At 36.6% G+C, this 24,133-nt stretch overlaps 1 protein-coding gene across 3 annotated transcripts in view; it reads right to left on the reverse strand.

The window, feature by feature from the left end:
• dhx38 (DEAH (Asp-Glu-Ala-His) box polypeptide 38) overlaps positions 1-24,133 on the reverse strand; it is a 122,485-nt gene that overhangs the window by 97,089 nt on the left and 1,263 nt on the right. For all 3 annotated transcript variants that reach the window (XM_039763328.1, XM_039763329.1, XM_039763330.1), the window contains 8 exons: positions 22,059-22,406; positions 21,263-21,450; positions 9,112-9,249; positions 5,143-5,302; positions 4,872-4,990; positions 3,978-4,054; positions 1,622-1,777; positions 1,037-1,198 (listed from right to left, as the gene is read on the reverse strand). In XM_039763328.1, the coding sequence (XP_039619262.1) occupies positions 1,037-1,198; positions 1,622-1,777; positions 3,978-4,054; positions 4,872-4,990; positions 5,143-5,302; positions 9,112-9,249; positions 21,263-21,450; positions 22,059-22,406 (1,348 nt within the window). The remainder of the gene's footprint in view (positions 1-1,036; positions 1,199-1,621; positions 1,778-3,977; positions 4,055-4,871; positions 4,991-5,142; positions 5,303-9,111; positions 9,250-21,262; positions 21,451-22,058; positions 22,407-24,133) is intronic.

The raw sequence follows: 24,133 nt of genomic DNA on the forward strand, positions 1-24,133 counted from the left end.
TCAACAAGTAATTTTGCCAACATGTCAATATGCCATACTGCAGAGAGGTGAATAAGCCATCTACTGATGTTTTATAAGTGTTTTGGTCTTCATAAGAACTCTTTGTTAACACTTTCAAGGAAGGAGTTGACAATAGTCAACACATAAAGAACTGAAGGCTAACCCATAAAGAAAAATTACCTAGAATGTATTCTATAGTTTTATCTGCTAGATGGCAGCAAAGACCATGATATAAAGTTAAATCGCCATTCATTTTCATTAGAGCATGGCATTAAATGCTGGAGGCGCCCCCATCAAAAGAAATCCTCTGCCAGATATGTGTTGTGTATTCTCGATGACTCAGATTCTGCACTGTCACATGAGGATTTTGAGCTGTCAGAGGACAGAGACAATGAGATTGCTGCTGAAAAACTTTGTTAGTTTTATGTTTTTCACAATATGGGTAGTAAAAAGGGTCTTGTGGGGAAAAAAAATGCCACCAGAGTTAAGGGCTTGTTACATGTATGTAAATAAGTATTGGATACATTTTTGTACTACCTAAACTAAAGTGTTACCAAATTTATTTTTGGAACAGATTTATTATAACAGTTGATTCTAATGGCTAATATCTCTTGTGATGGTTACTAATTTTGTTCATGCCTTCAAGTCAAGAGCTACATTTTTTTGGATCAGACCTCAAAACGTCATTCTAAAAATAATATAAAGGTATGCTAGAAAGTTTTCCCAAAAGCATATTGTTAATGTAAAAAATTAAAATAAACTATGCTAGTTACCATCAAGCTTACAAATTGCCTCTAAAGCACTGGACAGTTTAAAAAAAAAACATTAAAACTAAAGCATTTGTATAGAAAAATGTTCTATAAATTATACTTTAAACCAAAATGAAAGCAATAACATAACAGAGATGCACAAATTTAAACAAGCATTAATAAATTCTAAAGCTTCTACAGGATAAAAGCACAAGAAAGCTATAACAAAAAATAAGCCTCGTAAGAAGTAATTTTTATACTGACATGACACCATTTATATTGCTCACTTGTTTAGTGAAGACTATCCTCCCATCTAAGAATGGTGGCACTAAATTATGTACAAGAAGGTGAACTCTTGCTGCGTTATCCTCTTCAAAATCTTCATCCACCTCCAAACGTTGTACCACACCACTGGTCAACATGCGATTAGTTTCCCATCGTTCATTATCCTGCACAGATGAGCATACAGATAGTCTGTAAAAGGTGATTTTAAAACTGTATGTGACAAAATTTGATTTATAGCAAAACTGAAATCTCAACTGAAACTTAGCAAATGGTAAACTTTGCTCAATGCAAATGCGGTACTTTTAAAATTATCACTTACAAGAAATAATAAGTGAACCCACCATAAAAAATAATAGCAAATGTTTAACCCCCTGAAAAGTATAAGGAATTAATCCTCTATTTTATCCACCTCTTATATTTTTAATTTGATGGCAACCAAAGCTACAAGTAATGACCCAACAGTATAACTGCAAATTCTAAATTGAAAAAGCAGATCTGGACTTTGGATTCATTAATGTTTCCCTAAAGGAATTCTATATTTTATACTTGATAATGTTATCCAATGTTATGCTTTGAACAAATCTTACCTCATTAATTTGTCGCTTCTTTGCAGAGATACGTTTCTGGGTCTGTTTTTGCAGAATTTGCTCCCTTTTTTTTACATAATCATCTGAACTTGAGGTGAGAGGATTATGGAACTCATCATAACCTTCATCCATCATGTACCAATCACGGTCTGCTTGCTGACAAGAAATAATTAGATTTTGAATTTATTCCTACATTTACCATAGTTATTAAACACATCACTTAATTAGCAAATATATATTAATGCCTGTATCCTGACTTTAGTTAACCGCTGGTAAAGCCTCATACAAATGTTGACTTATTCTCTTAGCAATAAACATATTTTACAGTTATCGAATACAAAAATGAGATCCACAGTAACATTAAAATATGATAAGATAATCATTTATTAGATAAACTTATTTTATACAAAAATAATAACTTACATCCAAATAAACTGCATCAGGTTTTGTGGTAATCATATTATAAAAGCTGTTAAGCTTCATGGGATCATTTACTTGTGTAATCAGTCATTAATACATACACTAACACAGAAAGAATTTCCATAATAAAAATATAAGAAAGAATTGATGATGCATCATTAAGCATTAATACTTCTCCTTTCTAAATATCACATGCAACATTCACCAATACCAGAAACATATCTAAGCCTTCCTGTGTCCTGAGGTTTAAGGGAAATCAAGAAAGAAAATGATTACAACATCTCTCCTTGTTAAATGAAAAGAATACATCAAGGAATATTAAGAAACTGACCGGCTTCCAGAGATTAAAATGTTACAGAAATACCATTATTATGCAAAAAAATTCAACTGTCAGATTTATGTACAGTGCCGTCATTTCAAATAGATATGAACCAAACTTATCTCAAGTTTGGTACACACAAGTAAGTGAGCATTTATATTTACACTATAATTTTTCTAAAGTTATTGGAGAGTGCCAATGTGTTGCACATTGATTAGCATGAAGTAAGAATTTCACTATACATGTGACAAAACAATCACAACCCTACAAACATATATATATATATATATATATATATATATATATATATACACATATATATACACACACACATGTTTACAGTACATTCACATACTATCCACCAATTACCAAATGCTTAATCCAGTTCAAAGCTACAGACTAGACTACCCTGGAAACATTAGATACAAAACAGGAATCATCCCTGGATGGATGCACATTCATGCACCGATAAACAGTCACTAATCCAAAACAAACCAAGTCGCCAAATACTGCAACAGGCATGTATTAGAGATGTGGAAGAAAAACTGAACACGTATAGGAGGAATGTTCAGACTCCACAGAAAATGTCTTGGCAGTTTTTTTTAAGCCAGGACTCCAAAGCCATTACCCACCATGCTGCCTTAATATGACTCACAACAATCATCATATCAAAATAGAGTAATCTGCATTAACCTAAAATATTTTTTCCTTTTGTATCATTTTCTTCAGTTGAAGATGCAGTCCATATTAAGTGCCTGCATCAAAGGGTCCATATATCACAATGATTTGTTTTTAAGTTTGGGACATTGAAAAGTAGTATGCATGAATTTTTATTGAGCAGCCAGTTCTGCTTCACAACAATGCCTACACACTATATGAGTTGTAAAGGTTACTCTTTGAAACTGTGGAGTTCAAGACATGACACACTGACCCTGATCACCAGGCCTGGCCCCATATAACTATGACCCGTCTCTAAATTTGAAGGGTTCTCTCCTCCGGATTTGCTATGGCAATGATAAAGACTTCAAGTCTACAGAACAGTAGTTGTGGAACAGTAGTTATACAAGCAAGACAATACGCAAAAAAACTTTGCAAAGACTATAACAAGTGTATTGCTTATTCAACAACATTATCTAAAAAAATCTAATTTTACTGGTGACTTAGCACCATGCCAAGACATCTCTGGTTGCATTCATCTCACTGCAGCTGCAAATATATCTTGTTGAGGTTAAACTAACAGTGTTTGAATAAAGGTATTTTTGGTTAAATGTACTTTTTTCAATAAAAAATGGTGTAGTAAGGGAGATTATGTATGAGGTGGTTATCTGGCAACAGAGTAATACTGTGGGAGCCGTTTGCTCTAGTACCCAGGAAAACTTTGTGGGGCACACCTGCTCTGGGTAATAAGAGGGTAAACGATTATAATGTTCTCTATGTTTGGCTGTCAGTTAAACAACATTGTAATCAAAGGGGTCACCTCTGCGTGAACTTTGCATGTTTACTTTGGGTGAAAATTTTTCTGTGGAGTACTCAGCTTTCACCAACATCACAAAGATATGTGCGATGGGTTCTATAAACTGGCTTAATATGTGTAAGTGTAGGCCATATGTTACATACCCTCTGATCCTCTTCCCACTGTTCTTTTTCCTCTTCATTCTCAAAAGTGATTCCATCTTCGCCTACCTCCCTTCTCCCTGTAAACAAACAACACAATAAACAATAAAAAGTGTCATCTGTTTATCACTAAAAATATTTATTAGTCATTAAAAGAAAATTTTAAGAACAAAACAAAAATAAACCTTTTGAAGCAAATACAATTTCCTTAACCTACTTTACTATGTTAACTATTACAAGTGAATCTTGTGGCCAACACATGGCTTTTTCAATATTTACAATGAATACATGTTTACCAAACTATAAGCAAGACGTAACACAAATGAAATGTATTTTTCTCTACCTGAATTTGAACAACTAATGAATCAATTCACATATAATTACATTAATTTTGTATTAATTCCTGTATTTCTAGTATGTTTAAGATGATAAACATTAATGGAGGAGGAGTGGAAACCAACACCTTATGTCATGCAGCTGGAATTTTATGGGATTAGCAACCAACCCCATCTAATAAACTGAAGGCACAGAGCTCAAAACTCAAAGTAGAAATTCATTTTTTTTTTAATTAATGTGCGACCATAAATATAAAGGCATCCAAGTAATTTAATAAAAATAAAAAAATATAATCAAATTACAGTTTAGCTGCTGGGAATAATGCATTTGAGAACCTTGAATTTAAACGTTTAAGATTCGAGCCTTGGACTGAATTCAATATTCATGAAAGTCTTCCCCTGAAAGGTCTGAACATTATTAACTAGAAAAACTTTGTTGAGTATAATCAAAATACAAAAAAATATATTTTGTGAAAAACTAATGATCACCAGAGAAATAGAGAAATGCATTACTTGAATAGCTCATAATTTATATATGGTATATGCCTAATATTGCAATTACCTTTACCACGGGAGAGTCGTGGAGTAGATCCTAAATGTCTTCTGTCATTGGCCCACTCATTATATTTGTAAGAAGGGGTTGGCAGAGGAGTATCATCAGGGTATCGACTCTTCACAGATCTTTAAAAATAATAATAATAAATAAAAACAGATGCTTTCATTCATATCCCTAGCCACTTATTACATTGGTTCATAAATTAACTGTGGCAAAATGACCTATTCACTTTGTGTAAATTTTAAAACTGACCCATAAAGATTTCCAAATTACTCACCTATCCCTGTCCTTTCTCTCACTCCCTCGACTTGAAGGTGTGAGCTGGCTCCTCTCAGATTCTCTACGGGATGGTGTTGGTGATTCCCACTGAGAACATCTAGAGCTTCCATACCCACTATCATCTTCATCCCAGCTTGAACGAGATGGTGTAGCAGAATCTATAAAACAAACAAAACAAAAAGGTGATCTTAAAAGTATTTGCAAACATAAAAATAATGTAGAACCTCATTTACAAAGCAATTGAAAAAGTGACACAAATAACAGTTTTAGACAGAGTGGTACACAAACCATCAGGCACACTGGAATTGCATGATTTTTGTACATATTCCACTATAAAAGAAAATGGAGGATGAAAAGTATCAGTGAGCTCAACATTAGTTATCATTAGTGTAAACAATGAATCATGAAAAGGTTTCTTCCTTTCAGGATGTTACCCATTTGAGGTTTTACTCTAATATGTTTATGGTCAGCTGGTTTGAAATCCCAGGACACACCAATCAGTGCTTCTGTGTCAAGACTGCAGATTCCTGGATCCTTTTCTCCTTAACTGTATTTATCAATAAAATCAAGTGACGTCTTCATTTGTGTTATTAACTAAAATATTCATTATGCAGAAACATAACAATGATTAAAACCACACATGTGACCTTCAAGGATAAGTTTGGTATTTTTCAAATTGAAGTTATTTCTTCACAAACACAGTGTATATGCATTTGCCATATAAAACTATGTTTTTAAAATTTTCAACAAATTTGTAAAGAATATTTTGTCCACCCTGGTATATAATGGAAGTTATGTAGCACCACTAGGAAATAAAAGCCTAAAATCTTACTGAATAAGTTTACTTTGAAGAGGAAAATGTTTTGATACAAGAAAAAAATGCATTCTGTGTTTCCAACACATTTGTGGCAACAAAGGGGATCTACAAATAATCATTTTATTGCATATTCCTGGTACTACTTTTCTTGAAGTAAGGCTGTTATTCTTTTAATATGGTAGATTCTCTCTGTTTCTTGTCTGAAAATTACATGTACAAGCAGTTTTAAAATGTCTGTGTAATCTCAAGACATGAATAAATGCTCAGTAACTTTCTTGGTTTTAAAAAAAATAATGCATTCAGTTAAGTTTTTACCCTTTTATTTTCTGGTAGTGTCCATTCTGCCTTTGTGAAAACATCTGTACAGAACTTACTAAACTCTCACCTGATTAAAACTTCAATGAACTGGTGTTGCTAAATTGGTCCTATACTGTGTGTTGTGTGTGTGTGTTCGCACTGTGATAGACTGGTGCCCTTTCCGGGGATCTTTCTGCCTGCCGTTCAATGCTTGCTGCTATAGGCTCCACTAGGCCATGCCCTTGCCCTGGATGTATATAAAGATACAACTTTATTTGTCCCCAGGGGGAAATATGGCTTTTTACAGAAGCTCTTAAAATAAATAAATACATAAATAGGTAGATAAGTAAATAAATAAAAAATAAATATACAAACACACACTTTGGTCTGAACACACACCGAAATTAGTATAAAACAAGAACATTCAAAAGAAACAAAAGTTCGAACTTAGCCGTTACAGTCTCAGTGAGAAATTATGCAGATGTACTGTTGTTGGTATAAAACAGCCCCAGTAGTGTTTCTTGACATGCTTCTGCTGAATAGTTGTGCTAATGTAATCATTGTTAGTGTGTCAGAGAGAGGATGTGCAGAATTGTTCATAATGGCATTCAGTTTTGCTTTAATTCTCTCCTTGCTTTAATTCTCTCTGCTACAACCTCCAAAGGGTCCAGAGAGCATCCTATAACCAAGCTTGCTCTTTTAATTAGCTTGCTGATTTGTGGGCCTCTCTTGAAGCAATGTTATCAGCCCAGCACACCTCAGCATGGAAAAATTGCACTGACCATCACAGAATTGAAGAAGATGTGAAGGATGTCACGTCTCCCATTAAAGGAACACAGTCTCCTAAGGAAAAGGAGCCTGTTCTGTCCTTTCTTTTATAGTTCCTCTGTCTTCTGAGACCAGTCCAACCTGCCATTAATGTGGACCCCCTCTACATCCACTTTTTGAATAGTGACCGGACACAGAGGCTCTTTAGTGTGGCAAAAGTCAATAACCACTTCCTTGGTTTTGCCAATGTTAAAATGCAGACAATTCTCTTTGCAGAAGAGGGGTTAGTAAGATGGATGGATGCAGAACTTGAAGTAAGGGCAGCATGAATCAATATGCCGTACCAGGTTTCTCTTTATGCCTACTGTATAATGTCTGCTCAGTTCTTGTCATTTCACTGCTTGCTATGCAGGCTCAATCTTTTCTGTCACTGAATCACACACATGCTTTATCAGTCCAACTGGAGCAGGCTGCATCTTCCTTATAGTGAAAGAGTATATGCAATCATAAGTGTTATTTTTTTCATGTCTTATTGTCTAACTATCTACATGTCAGAGAGAGAAAACAAGGTTACCACAGAGCAATGGGAACAGGGAAAGTTGATGAAAATATAAGTCTCATAGCAAGTCTCCTTTTAAAATGGCTGAATCTCATAGCAATGGTTTGGTGTTTGCATTTGCATCTTAAAATCTTGCATCGTAAAATGACACAGATGCACTGTTTTGCAATATATGTATAATCTGAACACATGGATCAATACTCAAGAAAAATTACATATTTAGCAAGTTTTAATGCTTTTCTATCACATATAGATACAGGATTCCATGCATCCTCATTGTGAACTACAAGAACAAAGTATTTTTAAAATTTATAAAATACAATTCACTTCAGAACACAGTTTTATGTGGCAAATTAATATATACCATGATTTTGAAGAAGTAACTTTGACTTGAAAAATTCAGAACTTATCCTTTAAAGAATAAATGGTAAGCATCATTACTACAAGCCAGTGAGTGTTCATATTATTTATTCAAAAAAAAAAAAAATCAACCAGATTTCATAAAGTGACAGGTACTTTGGTTTAAACAAAACAAACAAAAAAAAAAGATAGGAATCTTGCACAGCTAAGGCAGAGAAAACAGCAACAGGATGCCTGGCTGCACTGTTTAACAAAATCACGATCAGGCACAACACCCAAGGCGTCTACATTAGTCAATTAGCTGTTGTAAAGAGTTTTAACTGGTAGCACTTTGTCAACACGTCTTTACAAACTCCATAATTACCATAAGTAAATAATCTATCAATCAACACTGTCAGAAAAATAATTATTTACACTGATTTCAAATCTTAAAATATATTCTTACTGATCAAATAATAATCATTGAAACTTATAACTCACTACGATTTTTATTTAATCTTTTGGTTTTATAATATTCAGTAAAATATTTGTGCTCCTTCAGCATCAGTATACTTTAAGTATGTGTTTAAAGATTAAAATGTCACTATGTTACTACTTTAAATGTCACAAACTCCAAAGTGATTTACACAAAATACTTGCCAATTAAAATCAGCTCAACTAGAATACTTCACAAATTTTAAATCAACAGCAGCTAATACAGGTTTACAAACAAAAAACAATATATTTACATGACATTCTATAAATAAAATAAAATAACCCCCACCCAAAAAATGTTTCAACTTGTTTCAAAGTCTTCCTCTGCAATATTAAGATGTACATAACAGAACAATGAATACACTGTTTCTGACATTTGAGCTCTTAAATGCAAGACATTGTTCTCCATTGCTAGAACAGTAAGAACTTAGTTGTCTAACTTTTTAGCATGACATCAGTACACTTTGTGGCTTAAATGACATATCTGGATACAACAATCTTTCTCCCAAGAATTCTAAATACTCAAAAGAACACACAAACAGCTTTATGATTTTCATCATTTTACTTCAAATGATTGTATTGATGTCTTTATACATCACTCCCAAAAAGCAGAACAGCTAAATAAAAAGCCACTTTTTTCCATAACTATATTAAAAAAATAAATAACAATAACACAACCTATCAGGACTGACCTTTAGGTCGATGTCGAGGAGTATCTGGCTCATCTCTCCTTCCACCCTTGTTACTTCTCTCTGAATGATCCCGCTCACTCCGATCCCCTCGCTCTGAGCGGCTATTGCTGCTGCTTCTGTAACTGCGATCCCAGTCATCTGTCCGGACAACACAAATGAGCAACTGTCACATCCAATCTTTATTACTTTTAAAAAAAAAATTGTAAGCAATATAAAAACAGTAAAACTTTCACTGGAATAAGAATGAAATTATAAAATACTCTGAAAAAGTGGAGTTTGGCAACTGAAGTCTACAATGGCTTTGTGTCTGGCTTACATTTCTCCTGTGAACCACTCTGTTGTTAAGAGATTCAAGAATATTAATCTTCATTTTTTATTACAGGAGCACTGAACAGAACAACAGTATAAGCTATACAATAATTTAGTTGATTATTTTTAAATGTAATGAGAAACTAGCTAAGTGCTAAGTCCAGATGAATAGGAAGTAGTAACGGTGACATAAGTATGTAGCGACTATCTCTTAGATGGATATATTGGGCACTTTCCATCAGTAGAAGTTTTTTTCTGGATTTTTTCAAGGTTTAAGAAACAGAAAGTATAACTGAAGATCAGGTAACAAACCATTTGTAACCCAGCCACAAGAGTTGCACAAGTCAATGCAGTCTTAGTGTCGGTCCTGAGCCCAGGTAATTTGGAGAGGGTTGTGTCAGGTAGGCATCCGACATAAAACCCTTTGCCAAATCAAACATAGAGATGAGAAACAAAATGTCCATACCAGATCAGTCAAGAGCAACAGGGAGAGTGGCTGAGAAACGAACAATACAGAGCAGACAGGGTGAACTGGGTGGAGAAGAGTGATTTGTGATAGAAGAGAGCTGCAAGAGTGAAAGGGAAGGTCTATAAAAAGGTACGGAGACCAGTCATGTTGTATGGTTTGGAGATGGTGGCACTGACAAAAAGGCAAAAGGCAGAGCTTGGATGTGGCAGAGCTGCAGATGCTACTATTTTCACTCAGAGTGACAAGGGTACACAGGATTAGAAAGGAGTATATTAGAGAGACAGCACAGGTACGACAGTTTGGTGACCTGGGACCTCATGCATAACGTCGTGCGTAGAATTCACACTATAACATGACATAAGCACAATAGCGGAAATGTGCTTACGCACAAAAAAAATCCAGATGCATAAATCTGTGTGAACGCCAACTTCCACATTCTTCCACTCCATAAATCCTGTTCAGTGTGAAAAGTAATGCACGTGCACGCGCCTGCTGTCCTGCCCCAACTGCTCCCAGAATTATGCCTCTTTGAATATGCAAATCAATATAAATAGCCCTTAAGCTCAGCCTTCTGTGAAAAGACAATGGCAAAAGCATGGGGGAAAATAGAAGAAATTCAGCAAATACCAAGTGGAGGCAAGGAAAAATGTACTATTTCTTGGTTTAAAATGTGGTATAAACAACAAAAGGAAGATGATTGAGTGATATAGAGTGTCGGAAAAACTCGAAAGCTCAAGTTCACAAAGTCGCACAGCGTTCAAAATAAAAAAAGAAGTTATTAGATATCAAAGTCGCCGTGGAAAGGCAAGTTGCAGCCCACTGTCTGAGTGTCATATTAAAGCTTATTAGGATACAGAGGAAAAAAAAAATAGGCACACAGTGGGGAAAGAAAGCACGCAATGTCAACTTTAATCTCGAAATTTCCACTTTAATAACGTAGTTTATTTTGTGAATAGCAAAATACCCGCGCTTTGCAGCGGAGAAGTAGTGTGTTAAAGAAGTAATGAAAAAATAAAAGGAAACATTTTGAAAATAATGTAACATGACTGTCAATGTAATTGATTTGTCACTGTTATGAGTGTTGCCGTCATATATATATATATATATATATATATATATATATATATATATGTGTATATATCTATACTAATAAAAGGCAAAGCCCTCACCGACTGACTCACTGACTCATCACTAATTCTCCAACTTCCCGTATAGGTAGAAGGCTGAAATTTGGCAGGCTCATTCCTTACAGCTTCCTTACAAAAGTTGGGTAGGTTTCATTTCGAAATTCTATGCATAATGGTCATAACTAGAAGCTATTTTTTTCCATTTACTGTAATGGAGTTGAGCTCGAAAGCCGTGGGGGGAGGAGTTTCGTGTGACATCATCACGCCTATCACGTAATCACGCATTACGTAGAAAACCAGGAAGAGCTACAAAAAGCACTGAAGAAAACATGCAATATATAATTAAGAAGGCAGCGAAACAATTAGAAGCGAGCGAGTGACATATAAAACCATATTCAGCGGCTCACGTGAACTGGCGCGAGTCGCAGACAAAAGCAACAGTTCCAAAGAGTGCTGGACAAAAACCGAATTACACTGCTACGCTCAAATGGACAAACCGCACGCTGTGGCGCAATAGTAGAGGCTTCGCCTCAAGCGCCGACGTCCGAGGTTCGATTCCCGAGAGGTGATGCACTAAGTATGTACGCGCGCTTCTCAATTCATTTTAGCCTCGCATCCCCTTGGTTTGAGACGTATGAAAAAATATGCAGTTAACGCAGAAAGACAGATCACCAATTGAAGCTTTATGAATAATGGATACTTTATTTTCGATCAATGATTGTTTTGGTAAAGCCATACTCAGTGTATTCATTAGATGAACGGTAAAAAAGTAAGAGCGAGGGGAGGGTAACTTATTAAGGCACACAGGCAAAACCACAATAGCACGCGGGCTTGATGTACTGTAGTGCGCGTCAACTCGATCTGAATTGCGCAATCACATTTGAATATTTCTTTTCAAGTTCTATTTAGTCCATATGTGTCAAACTGAAGGCCCACGGGCCACATCCGGCCCGGCGTGTAATTATATCCGGCCAGCGAGATCATTTTATATACTGTATTATTGTTATTAATGGCCCAGGGATATGAAGCGCTGGTAACACAATAAACTACAGATCCCATAATGCAGCGCTTCAGCTGCCTTGCCAACACTTACGTTAATCAAGTCTAGCTTATGATGCTGCAAGTTATTGCGAAGCTAGCCCACACGATGCCGAAGAGAAAAGGTGATTCTGAACATAGAGCCTTTAAAAACCGATGGGAGGCTGAGTATATGTTTACTGACATTGTCGGTAAACCCGTGTGTCTCATTTGTGGAGCTAATGTGGCTGTAATTACAGAATTTAATCTAAGACGGCACTATGAGACAAAACATCAAGATAACCTGAAAGACCTGAATGCAATGCACAAGATACAGAAAGCAGAAGAGTTAAAGAAGAATCTGACACTTCAGCAGACGTTTTTACCCGTGCAAAATCACAAAGTGATTTCAAGTGAAGCTACTTTTATGGGAGACACAAATGCACCAGTGCAACTTGCCCCACTTTCCCTGTTGCCAAGTAATGTTGAACCAAGTCGGCACAACGGTGTTCCCAAATACGCACTTTGCTGATAAACTGAGTGCACTGCGCACTGAGTTCGCATGGCGCTTTGGTGGCTTTGAAGAACAAAAAAAAGAATTTTGAGTTGTTTCGCAACCCATTTGTCGTCGATGTGGAAACTGCACCTGTGCAGATTCAGATGGAGGTGATTGAGCTGCAGTGTAATGGCACACTGAAGGCAAAGTACAATACTGCACGGCCCGCACAGTTTATTCACTCCATTCCCGCAGAAATGCTCCAGCTCTGTCTACATGCGGCTCGAACATTGTGTATGTTTGGTACCATATATCTGTCTGAGTAGCTCTTCTCAGTGATGAAGACTAACAAAACAGCACACAGGAGTCGCCTCACTGATGAGCACCTGCAGTCCATCCTGAGAATCTCCACAACACAGAACCTCACACCAAACATAAACAAACTTGTTGCCAAAAAAAGATGCCAGCGTCCAGCTCTGATAAAATGACATATGAGCAAAGACAACTGAATGATTTGATTTGTTATTGCTGAAAAGAACAAATTTTATTTATATTTCCAGGTTTTGTTATGCACCATGTTCATATTTGAATTTGTATAATTTTGACAGGATATATTTTTATGGAGAGAAAAACCTTTTGGGATATTTAAAATTTAAGTTTATTTTTTATATAAAATTACATAAGAGTAAAGAAATTTGAATGTTTGTTCTTTTAACGTTTACTTAATTTCTAACTTGTACAATTTAGACAGGATATATTTTTATGGAGTTAAGTTATTTAAGGTTTGAGTTGATTTATTCCGGAATAATATTCTGTCGACTAAATAAAAATTCCTTCTATTTAAAATTTAAATAGAACTTGAACAGAAACGATAGTTCATAATATCCATGCAGACTTGCACGTAAGAGCGGGAGTCATCCGTTTTAACAAGCAGCGTATTGCACTGATACGAAATAGCCTGCTCATTTAATTATTTAGGAATGGATAAAAAAATTAAGATTTTGTACAAATAATGTTTTTCATTTTTCTTCCTTCATGGATTCTGGCACCCCAGCAACAGTTGCTCGATTAAAAGACTGTGTGTGTATATATATATATATATATATATATATATATATATATATACACACACACACACACACATATGTGTTGAAGTGACATTCGGCATCTGTCAAGCGTTGTAAGCACACAACCGGTTTCATCGATAAAATCGTTAAACATTCATAAACCTCAAAGTGTCCAATACTGAAATCATCACCTTTGAATCTAAAATGTTTAAGAGGCATTGGCGGTTGTCGAAAGTTGTAAAATGTTTGGCTATTTCGGTACACTTGAAAGCGACAACCTACCAATTCAGCGGCAACCATCAACTCACATGCAGAACCATAGGTGAAGGGCTTAAGCATTTCACTCTTCTAGTGCTCCTGTGTAGAATAATTATCTCCTGTACCGTCATCAGTCCACACCTTGAACCTGTCCCAGTCATTCAATACGTAAGACACAATATTCCTCCGGATGTCAAGAGTGAGCCTGATATGGCTGTGCAATATGTAACAAAGTGAATGGAAAAGGTAGGTGCCATCTCCGGGCATGGAAACCACTCGGTTAATGACAGTTCTTTGATCAATAGTGATCACCTCGATAGACATGGTAATGGGGGTTGGAATGATAAAGGAAATGGGTACCTGAGAAATGTAAAGTAAGCCTAAAATACCTATACAATAACTATAATTGTAATAAACAAACAATAAAACAGTGGAGAAGCCGTGGATTAAACAAAAAGGCTGTAGTTATCAGTAGGGAGACATGAATGTTGTGGCGAAGCAAGGAAGAGAATGTAGAGACCGGAGCGACAGACGGTCTTATATAAGCAGGCAGCTAACAACGTGGGAGGCGTTGGGATGGGGGAAATAACGACACCTCACACGGTGACCGAGCTGCAGGTATTGGACGTATATATGTACGTAAGTAGGATTCAGTTAGCGTTGGGAACCCGTGTACCAAATTTCTTGAAGATGGGCCCATAAATAAGAAAGTTCAACATGCCGGACATTGTCGACCGTTACGTGTAGAATTTCAAAATGAAACCTGCTTAACTTTTATAAGTAAGCTGTAAGGAATAAGCCTGCCAAATTTCAGCTTTCTACCTACATGGGAAGTTGGAGAATTAGTCATGAGTCAGTGAGGGCTTTGCCTTTTATTAGTGTACTAGCAGAACACCCGCGCTTCGCAGCGGAGAAGTAGTGTGTTAAAGAAGTTATGAAAAAAAGAAAAGGAAACATTTTACAAATAACGTAAGATGATTGTTAATGTAATTGTTTTGTCACTGATATGAGTGTTGCTGTCATATATATATATAGACACAGACACACACACATACATATATACAGTATATATATATATGCATATATATATACATATACATATATATACATATACACATATATACATATGCATATATAGCAAAATACCCGCGCTTTGCAGCAGAGAAGTAGTGTGTTAAAGAAGTAATGAAAAAGAAAAGGAAACATTTTAACAATAATGTAACATGATTGACAATGTAATTGTTTTGTCATTGTCATGACTGTTGCTGGCATATATATATATATATATATATATATATATATATATATATATATATATATATTGTGAACGGTACCCGGGCACAGACAGGCGGACATATTGTTTTGACACCACCACACGTTTATTTACAAAATATTTACAAATATATTACGGTCACTAAGACCCCAGTTCCTTGGTCACAAAGACCCAGTCACGTGCACAAAACCCCAAACACTCAAAAGTCCTGGCCACAATGCCTTTCTTGGGCCGCCTCCACTCTCCACAGCCGTCCTCCTTCCACCCGACTCCAGCCCTGAATGACGGGAGACGGCCCCTTTTATGGAGGACCCGGATGAGCCCCAGGTGCTCCCGGCAATCTTCTGGCCACGCCCCAGCGTGGCGGAAGTGTCGGCTGTCCTCCCGGCTGCTCCCCGGGCACCGTCCAAAGTCTTCCCCCCAGCACTTCCTGGTGTGGCAGGAGTGCTGGGGAAACAAATCCCCAAGGCATTGGGGCGTCCTGGCGGTGGCCACGGGCCCCTACAGGGAAGAGCTTCCAAGCCCTTGACCCGTGGCTCCCAAAGCAACCCGGAAGGCGAACCCCACGTGGTCAGGCGGGCTCTGACCCTCTTCCGGTCCCTCCTGGCGTCCCGGCCGGGTCATAGCCCCTGGCATCCCTGACAATATATATATATATATATATATATATATATATATATATATATATATACACACACACTGTGTGCACAATTATTAGGCAAGTTGTATTTTTGAGGATTAATTTTAATATGGAACAAACACAGTGCTATCAGTCAATCCAAAATGTTAATAAACCTGAAACCTGAATGTTTCACAACGGAAATGTGAGTGTGAACATCATCAGGGGAATACATATGTTTGCACAATTATTAGGCAACTATTAGTGTGCAGATTTATTATGCAATTAAAGGAAAAATGAAAATTTTCCCATCTCACTTGTTTATTTTCATCTGTTATAGTGAGAATAATAAACAAACACCTCAAAATTTACAAATAAACATCTCTGACATTTCAAAAAAATAAATCAATCAATGACCAATATAGCCACCCTTCTTTCCAATAACAGTCATAAGCCTTTCCATTCATGGAGTCTGTCAGTTTCTTGATCTGTTGACGATCAGCTTTTGTGGAGCAGTGACTACAGCCTCCCAGACACTCTTCAGAGAGGTGTATTGTTTTTCTCCCCTGTAAATCTAGCATTTAAGAAGTGCCCACAAGTTCTCGATAGGGTTTAGGTCAGATGAGGAAGGGGGGCCATGTCATTATTCCTTCATCTTTAAGGCCTTTACTGGCTGGCCACGCAGTGGAGAACTTCGATGCAAGTGATGGAGCATTGGCCTGCATAAAAATCATGGTCTTTTTCCTGTATCACTGTTTGAAGAAAGTGTCTTCGAAAAACTGGCAGTAGGTTTGGGAGTTGATTTTGAGTTCATCTTCAATGCAAAAAGGTCCAACTAGCTCATCTTTAAAAATACCAGCTCATACCAGTACCCCACCTCCACGTTGGAGTGGAGCTCTGTGCACATTACTGATCCACAGGTCCATCCATCTGGTCCATCAAGAGTCACTCTCATCTCATCGGTCCAGAAAACCTTTGAAAAAAATCTGTCTTCAGATATTTCTTGGCCCAGTTTTGACGCGTTTCAACTTATGTTTCTTGTTCAGCGGTGGTTGGGTTTCAGCCCTCCTTACCTTGGCCATGTCTTTGAGCACTGAACACCTTGTACTTCTGGGCACTCCAGGTAGGTTGCAGCTCTGGAATATGAAAGTACTGGAGGATAATGGGTTCCTGGTAGCTTCACGCTTGATTCTTCTCAAATCTTTGGCAGCTAATTTCGTCTTTTGTTCTCAACACGTTTCTTGCGACCCTGTTGACTATTTGCAACAAAATGTTTGATGGTTCTGTGATCACACACCAATATCTTAGCAATTCCAAAAGTGCTGCATCCCTCTGAAAGACTTTTTACAATTTTTGACTTTTCAGAGTCAGTTAAATCTCTTTTGGCCCATTTTGCCTGAGGAAAACTAGCTGCCTAATAATTCTGCACACCTTGATATAGGGTGTTGATCTCCTTAGGCCACACCCTCCCTCATTACACAAATACACATCACCTGACGTGCTTAAATCCAATAAGCATTCAAGTTAATACAGCTTGGAGTTGGAATATACGCATTAAAAATGATGATATGGTCAAAATACTCACTTGAATAATAATTGTGCACACAGTGTATATATACAGACACACATTTACATACACCTATATCTATCTATCTATATAATCTATATATATCTATATCTAGATATATCTATATAATCTATATATATCTATATCTATATATCTATATATATCTATATATATATCTATATATATATATCTATATATCTATATCTCTATATCTATCTATATACACATATCTCCTTTGGGGTGCGAGGAGCTGTTGCTGGGGGTGCCAGAATCCACTGAGGAAGAAAAATTTAAAACATTATTTGTACAAAATCTTAATTTACCTATCCATTCCTAAATAATTAAATGGGCAGGCTATTTCAGTATCAGTGCAATATGCTGCTTGTTAAAACGGATGACTCGTAATCTTACGTGCACTTAGTGCTGCGTGGGTATTATGAACTATTGTATTTGTTCAAGTTCTATTTAAATTTTAAATACTGTGTATATATATATATATATATATATATATATATATATATATATATATATATATATATATATATATATATATATATATATAGCAAAATACCAGCTTAGCGTAAGTACTGCTTTAAAATTTTTATTAAGAAGAAAATTAAACCTTTTTAAACTGAGGGAAAATATACCAATAATTATTTGTTAAGGATCTCTTTGTATGCCACGTTGTCAGGTCAGCCCTCCGGTTGTAATATGACCAAGTTGTGCACTGAGCTTACTCTTGAGCATGCAACGTACAGTTGGCCATGTGAAAAGCAATATTGTCACAAATCTCACAGCTTGGATTGCTGCTGTCATAATCGGTTTGAGTTTCATGGTTTGTTTCAATGACATTAGTATTTGCAGGATTTGTGTTGAAGTGACATTCGGCCTCTGTCAACCGTTGTAAGCATACTATTATTTACATTTATTTAATCTGTGGCTTTTCTGCTGTTGTTTTGTTTGTTTATTACGATTATAGTTATTTGATTCCCTTTCTTTGCCTGACTGCCTGCCCATATAAGGCGCTCCACAGCTATTTTGTGAAGCAGCCTTTACACAGCTTCTTCGCTGTATTATAAACGAACGCCATATAAGTCTGTCCTTTCTCCTTGCTTTGCGGTTCTCTACTGTTTTATTGTTTGTTTATTATGATTGTTATAGTTATTGTGTACCTATTTTAGACTTAGTTTACTGTTCAAGTACCCATTTCCTTTATTTAATTTGCGGGTTCTCCACTATTTTTTGTTCCTTTATTACGATTATAGTTATTTATCGATTCCCTTCTTTGGCTGACTGCCTGCCCATATAAGGCGCTCCGCTGTTTTTTTGTGAAGCAGCCTTTACACAGCTTCTCCACTGTTTTAAAAACAAACGCCATATAAGGACATCGTTTTTTCTTGCTTCGCCAATGAAGCAGCCTTTTTATTTAATCCACGGGTTCTCCACTGTTTTACTGTTGGGACCTCTTCCTTCTTTTCTAAGTACTGTGGTCACAGTCAGTTCACGTGATTACGTGGAAGGCGTGATGATGTCACACGCAGCTCCGCCCCCCACGGCCGTCGAGTTAACGTCCATTATAGTATATAGAGAAAAATAGGCTCCAATTATGACCATAACGCGTAGAATTTCGAAATGAAACCTGCCCAACTTTTGTAAGTAAGCTGTAAGGAATGAGCCTGCCAACTTTTAGCCTTCTACCTACACGGGAAGTTGGAGAATTAGTGATGAGTGAGTGCTTTGCCTTTAATTAGTATAGATTAAAGTAGATCATAAATTTCATCTTAAAATTGTTTAATTTACTAGTTTCTCAAATCCCATCGGAACTAAAGTAGCACATTAAATGCTTTGTTTTGTATTTGATATTCTATGTGCTCTATGCGTGTGAATCACTATGTGCTTCCAGGCTTTCTCTTCCTCCGACAGGACACAGAATCCATTACATTCGTAATATTACGGCTCTCTGAAAAATTTAAATATTGAGATGTATAGGTGATATCATTTTCATGTTATTAAACATGGGAACACGGTGGCGCAGTGATTGTTCCTGCCTCACGCAAAATGCTTGCTTTGCCATGCTCGACCTTTGATGAAATAATTTATTGCAGCAGTACTGTCTCTTTCAAACATACTAACCCCTAATTCCTGTCCTAAGTTTTCTTTCTCCAAATACCCAATGGCCACACAATCAGCTCTGTAATAGACGTTAAGGAAAACTAAAATATCTCTGTAGTACATGTTTAGAAGAATACAACGCGAGGCAGGAACAATCCGTAAACAGAGAGCCAGTTCCCCGCTAGCGCTGTGGCACCGTGTCCTCAAATGTTTAATTATTAACAATATTGATTATTTAAATGAAGTTAAAGTTTTATCTGTATAATATAATAAACATATTTTGCTGCATAACTGTACCGTAAGTTTACAGTGAGATGATTGTATTAATAAGTACAAACAGATCTACAAGGATCACTTGATGGACTGATTGAGTGCATTTATAGTTTTTGGGATGAAACTGTTTCCAAACTGCGAGGAAAGGCACTGAAGCGTTTGCCATATGAGAGCAGTTCAATAGGCAGCATGGGTAAGACAGTGTGTGCTTGATGCTGTATACCGATAATTCTCTTTCCAATCAGCTGCTGAGCTGTGATTCCCCACTCAGATACAGTGACATAAATACTCCGAGTGGTGCAGTGAGAGCAATATGGAAAAAGATGATCCGCTGTGGCAAGCCCTAATGGGAGCAGCTGAAAGAAGAAAAAGAAGGTGCAGTGAGAGTAACAACACTAAAGCAGCAATGGTCTTTAGAATACTTTGGCTATTCCCTGGACCATTATATTGTTACAGGTTAATTACAATTGGATGCCTTAAACTAATAAACAATATGTAGTCAGTTTCAGTGTATATGATAAAGCCGTGTCAGGGATGTGGATCTAAAAAAGAAATGGTAACCACACTGGAACAGTAACACTGCTTTGATGCATGGTGCCGCCAGTTTGCAAAACCGAGCGGAGAACTTGCATACGCCAGGGTATGAGCTACCGTGAAAATGTGAGTGGCTTTACGCCAAGTTTAGGCTTTATACAGTGTGGAAACGGGAGTACGCAACATGTTTGTGCGCACGCACCGTTTATACATGAAGCCACAAGTTAGGGAAGCTAGACTGACATGGTTTGGGAACATGCAGATGAGAGACATATCTGGAAAATAATGTTGAGGGTAGGTTTGTGGATGTGGCGACGTGGGACATGAAGGCAATTGGTATGGTAGAAGACAGGGATAGATGGAGACAGATGATCCGCTGTGGTGATCCCTAAATGGAAGCAGACGAAAGAAGAAGATGATAAAAGACAATTTGTGCTATTAATTAAATAAGATGAAGTTGTTTATTGTAACACTTGACAGTGGCATGTTGTATGTTGGTTGGACATGCAACCACGAATTTCACTGTAGTCTATAAATGTCACAACAGTACTACTACTTTTTCTTCTAGTACTACTTACAGCAGACTGAGAATGGGCAAGTTATTAATTTGGAAAAACCTACTAAGTTAAATTAATCTGGGCCTGAAAAATATCATATCCTAAACATAACACTGCCTTCAAAAGATATGCTGTCAGGCAGGTTCATTGTAGATGCTCCTGTGGCTCACTGGGAGTATGTGTAAAAGTGTATCGCTTATTACAGTAGGTGTCATTGAGATCCTTTACTGCATAAAGTGGTTCAGAAACAGAACAGGTGCAAAAAAACTAATATCTATGAACAAAACCATTTACCCACCATAAAGAAAGAAGAAAACCTATAGAAGGTGAAAGAAACTTTAATTAAAAAGGGAAACCTGGTGCCAACAAAATTACCCATCTGGTATTGTAATTAAAAAAATTTATGTGAAGCTGAACAATTCAATACGCATTTTTTCCCCAAAGAATGAATCCTAGTTTTATGTTTACTTCACCTCGTTCACTTCGATGGCTCCGTTCACGTTCTCTGGTTTTCTCTCGCTCTCGTTTTTTATCTTCCTTGGATGAAGCATAAACTCCATGTTCTCTACGATCTCGCTCCCTCTTCTGGTGTCTTTGTCTGAATTCCTCACTAACACCTCCAGGATTTGAGGGGGTCTCTGAACCTGTAACTCTATATTTTCTAAAACATAAAGATTAATTTAATTAGAATAATCCAGTAAAAATCTGCTATTAAAACCTAAAATTATTTGTTTAGAAATTAAAAGAACTGGAATTGCTATTCTGTAGATTACTAATGCAAGGCAAGTAAATTTCTAAAACCAAATCCACTGTTAAAGGTTATGCAATGCTTTTGTTATAAAATAAAAAACATAAGTAGCTTTTTACAACTTTTTCTACCAACAGAATAAAGGCATCTGCCACAACAGTATACTTTTAAAAATAAAATGCTAAAACCAATTTACCCAGACTGAAACAGCACTGTCATGTTTTGAATGCAAGAAAAGGACTGTAAAATTATGAATTCTGGTAAACTACTGCTTACACCAAAACAGAGCACAATAAATGAATGTGTAAGATGAATCCCACCCACCTAATTATTATTTTAAAGCCAAAGGCACAAAAACTAGCAACTAGCAACTCCTAAAAGGCTGTAAAAAGTAGGCATGATTTTATATATATATATATATATATATATTAATCTGTCCAATATAATCATTTTACATATTAAAACCAGCTATACTTTTAAACTGAACTGATACAGCGCAGTAATTTAATTACAGAGATTACCTTTCCCTTCTGTTGTCTACCACATCTTTGTTGTCATTCTCTTCATCTGAGCTAGAGTCTTCTTGGCCTTCTTCCCAATCACGGTATGAGGACACCTTGGATTTCTTTTTCCACTTCTCCTCCAATTCCTCCTGTTTATTTTTCTCCTCTCTGTCTTTGCGTTTCTGTGCAGCCAGCAAATCAAGACCCAGCAGAGAGGTTCGGGGAGTTGGGGCTCGAAATATATGCTGCTCAGCTGCAGCACTCTTTTTGCGCACAACCAACCCCCCTACTTGTTCATTTGGGTCACTGCCTTCCAGCCGATGCAAACAGGCATCCACTTCCATTCCCAAAAATGTGTGTTTAGTCCTTATAAGAAATAAACATGTATGTCAAATGACTCAAGAAGATTACTTTTCACAAAAAAGTTAAACAATTAAATTGGAGATCTGGGGCATCACGTATAAAACTTTGCTTAGGTTCCTTAGTACAATTTTGCTTATGCTTAATAGGTTTTTAAAAAAATAAATAAATAAATAAATAAAATAAAAAAAAGGTGCACCCACACAAAAAATGGATTTATTAAATCTGTATGCCATGTGCCAGGCCATGTTTTTTTATAAATCAACTTAAAACTATGTGTGCATGCACATCCTATTAGACACTCCCATCACCACCTGCAAGTAACCGAATACAGCATATAAATTTGCTCATTTTTCTGACTCAGAAATGGAAACTAAAGTGTACATGAACCTGAGGTGTTGCCGATTGAAGTAGACAATTGCAAAAACATTCCTTTTGCTGGCCACACTGTGAAAATCATAGATAAAAGAAAAAATAAATAAAAACAAAAGTGGGAGCAGCTGATTGGAGGCAGTAATGGCAACATGCCATTATGCAATGCCCAGGCCATCGTCAGTACACAGTATGAGTAGAAGCAGGCTGCATGCAGTAATTGTTAATGCTGCAATACAAGACTCTCTACACTCAACATACAACATCAAGATGTCTTGAAATTGTAATTGTGTTGATGTCCAGAGGCCATCCATATTTCTGTGCTATCACAAAGCCATCACAAATGTGGCAAACCTTTGTGGGACTGTACAGTTTTGTGCTGCCCAATGAGCCCAAACATGAATGAACCAATGGTCTGTTCTATCGCTGATTATGTGCTGGAGTGCCTTCCATTTTAAAGTATCTTAACTCTTTTGGTTTACCAATTATCGCCTGAATGATAGATTATACAAATTGTTTGTAAACTTAAATGCAGTCCAATCAAATAAGCTTACTTGCCAAGAAGCCAACCATCACATGGGTGATGACTCTTAAGTCTGCATCCCATACTACTAGTTGATATAATAAAGGAATCGTGTATTGAGCCACGCTACATTGGTAGTCAGGCAAATTTGAGAGTCACATATTAGTTGTATATTAATTGAATGAAAATGTTTTCTGTTTTCAAAGGCAAATTCATTCTGTGATGGAGCCATTATCATAGCAGTAAATTGAACAGATTACATTAGGAATATGAATTACCTTTAAATCTCAGTTTACTCACCCTGACAATAAGAATATTGCATGCATCTGGGTAACATCTTAAGTATACCTCCCATACAGACATATACACACACAGCTGGGGGCGAGTACGAGATTACTGACTGGTCAGCCAGTTTGTGTTGAAAAGTGTCATCGCCAAGTACCCTATGGCTGTTAAAATCCTCTGCGTTTACAACAAGCATGATTCAGATTAGGAATTCTATGTAAATAACACTAAGGAGGTAAAAACTTGTTACAGAGCAGGGGTCACATGATTTGTGCATGATGGTCTCCATAATGTAGGTTCAAATTCAGTACCCAAACCTAACAGGACAGCTCTAGAAGTCTAAATCTGGTTTTATGCAAGGCATCACTATGAGTTAAAAAGTCATTGTGATTCCTGGCAAACATGCTATAGGTGATATCTTCCAAAAGAGCTAAAGCTGTCATTGCCAGTTATAATACACAGCAAAAACTTCTTTTTTAGTAAAAAGTATCAAGGATATGAATAGGTGTTACTGCTAACTTTGAAGAAAGGTGTATTGAGTGAACAGAGCAAT

This window comes from Polypterus senegalus, chromosome 9, assembly GCF_016835505.1.
Source record: "Polypterus senegalus isolate Bchr_013 chromosome 9, ASM1683550v1, whole genome shotgun sequence".
Taxonomy (NCBI): domain Eukaryota; kingdom Metazoa; phylum Chordata; class Cladistia; order Polypteriformes; family Polypteridae; genus Polypterus; species Polypterus senegalus.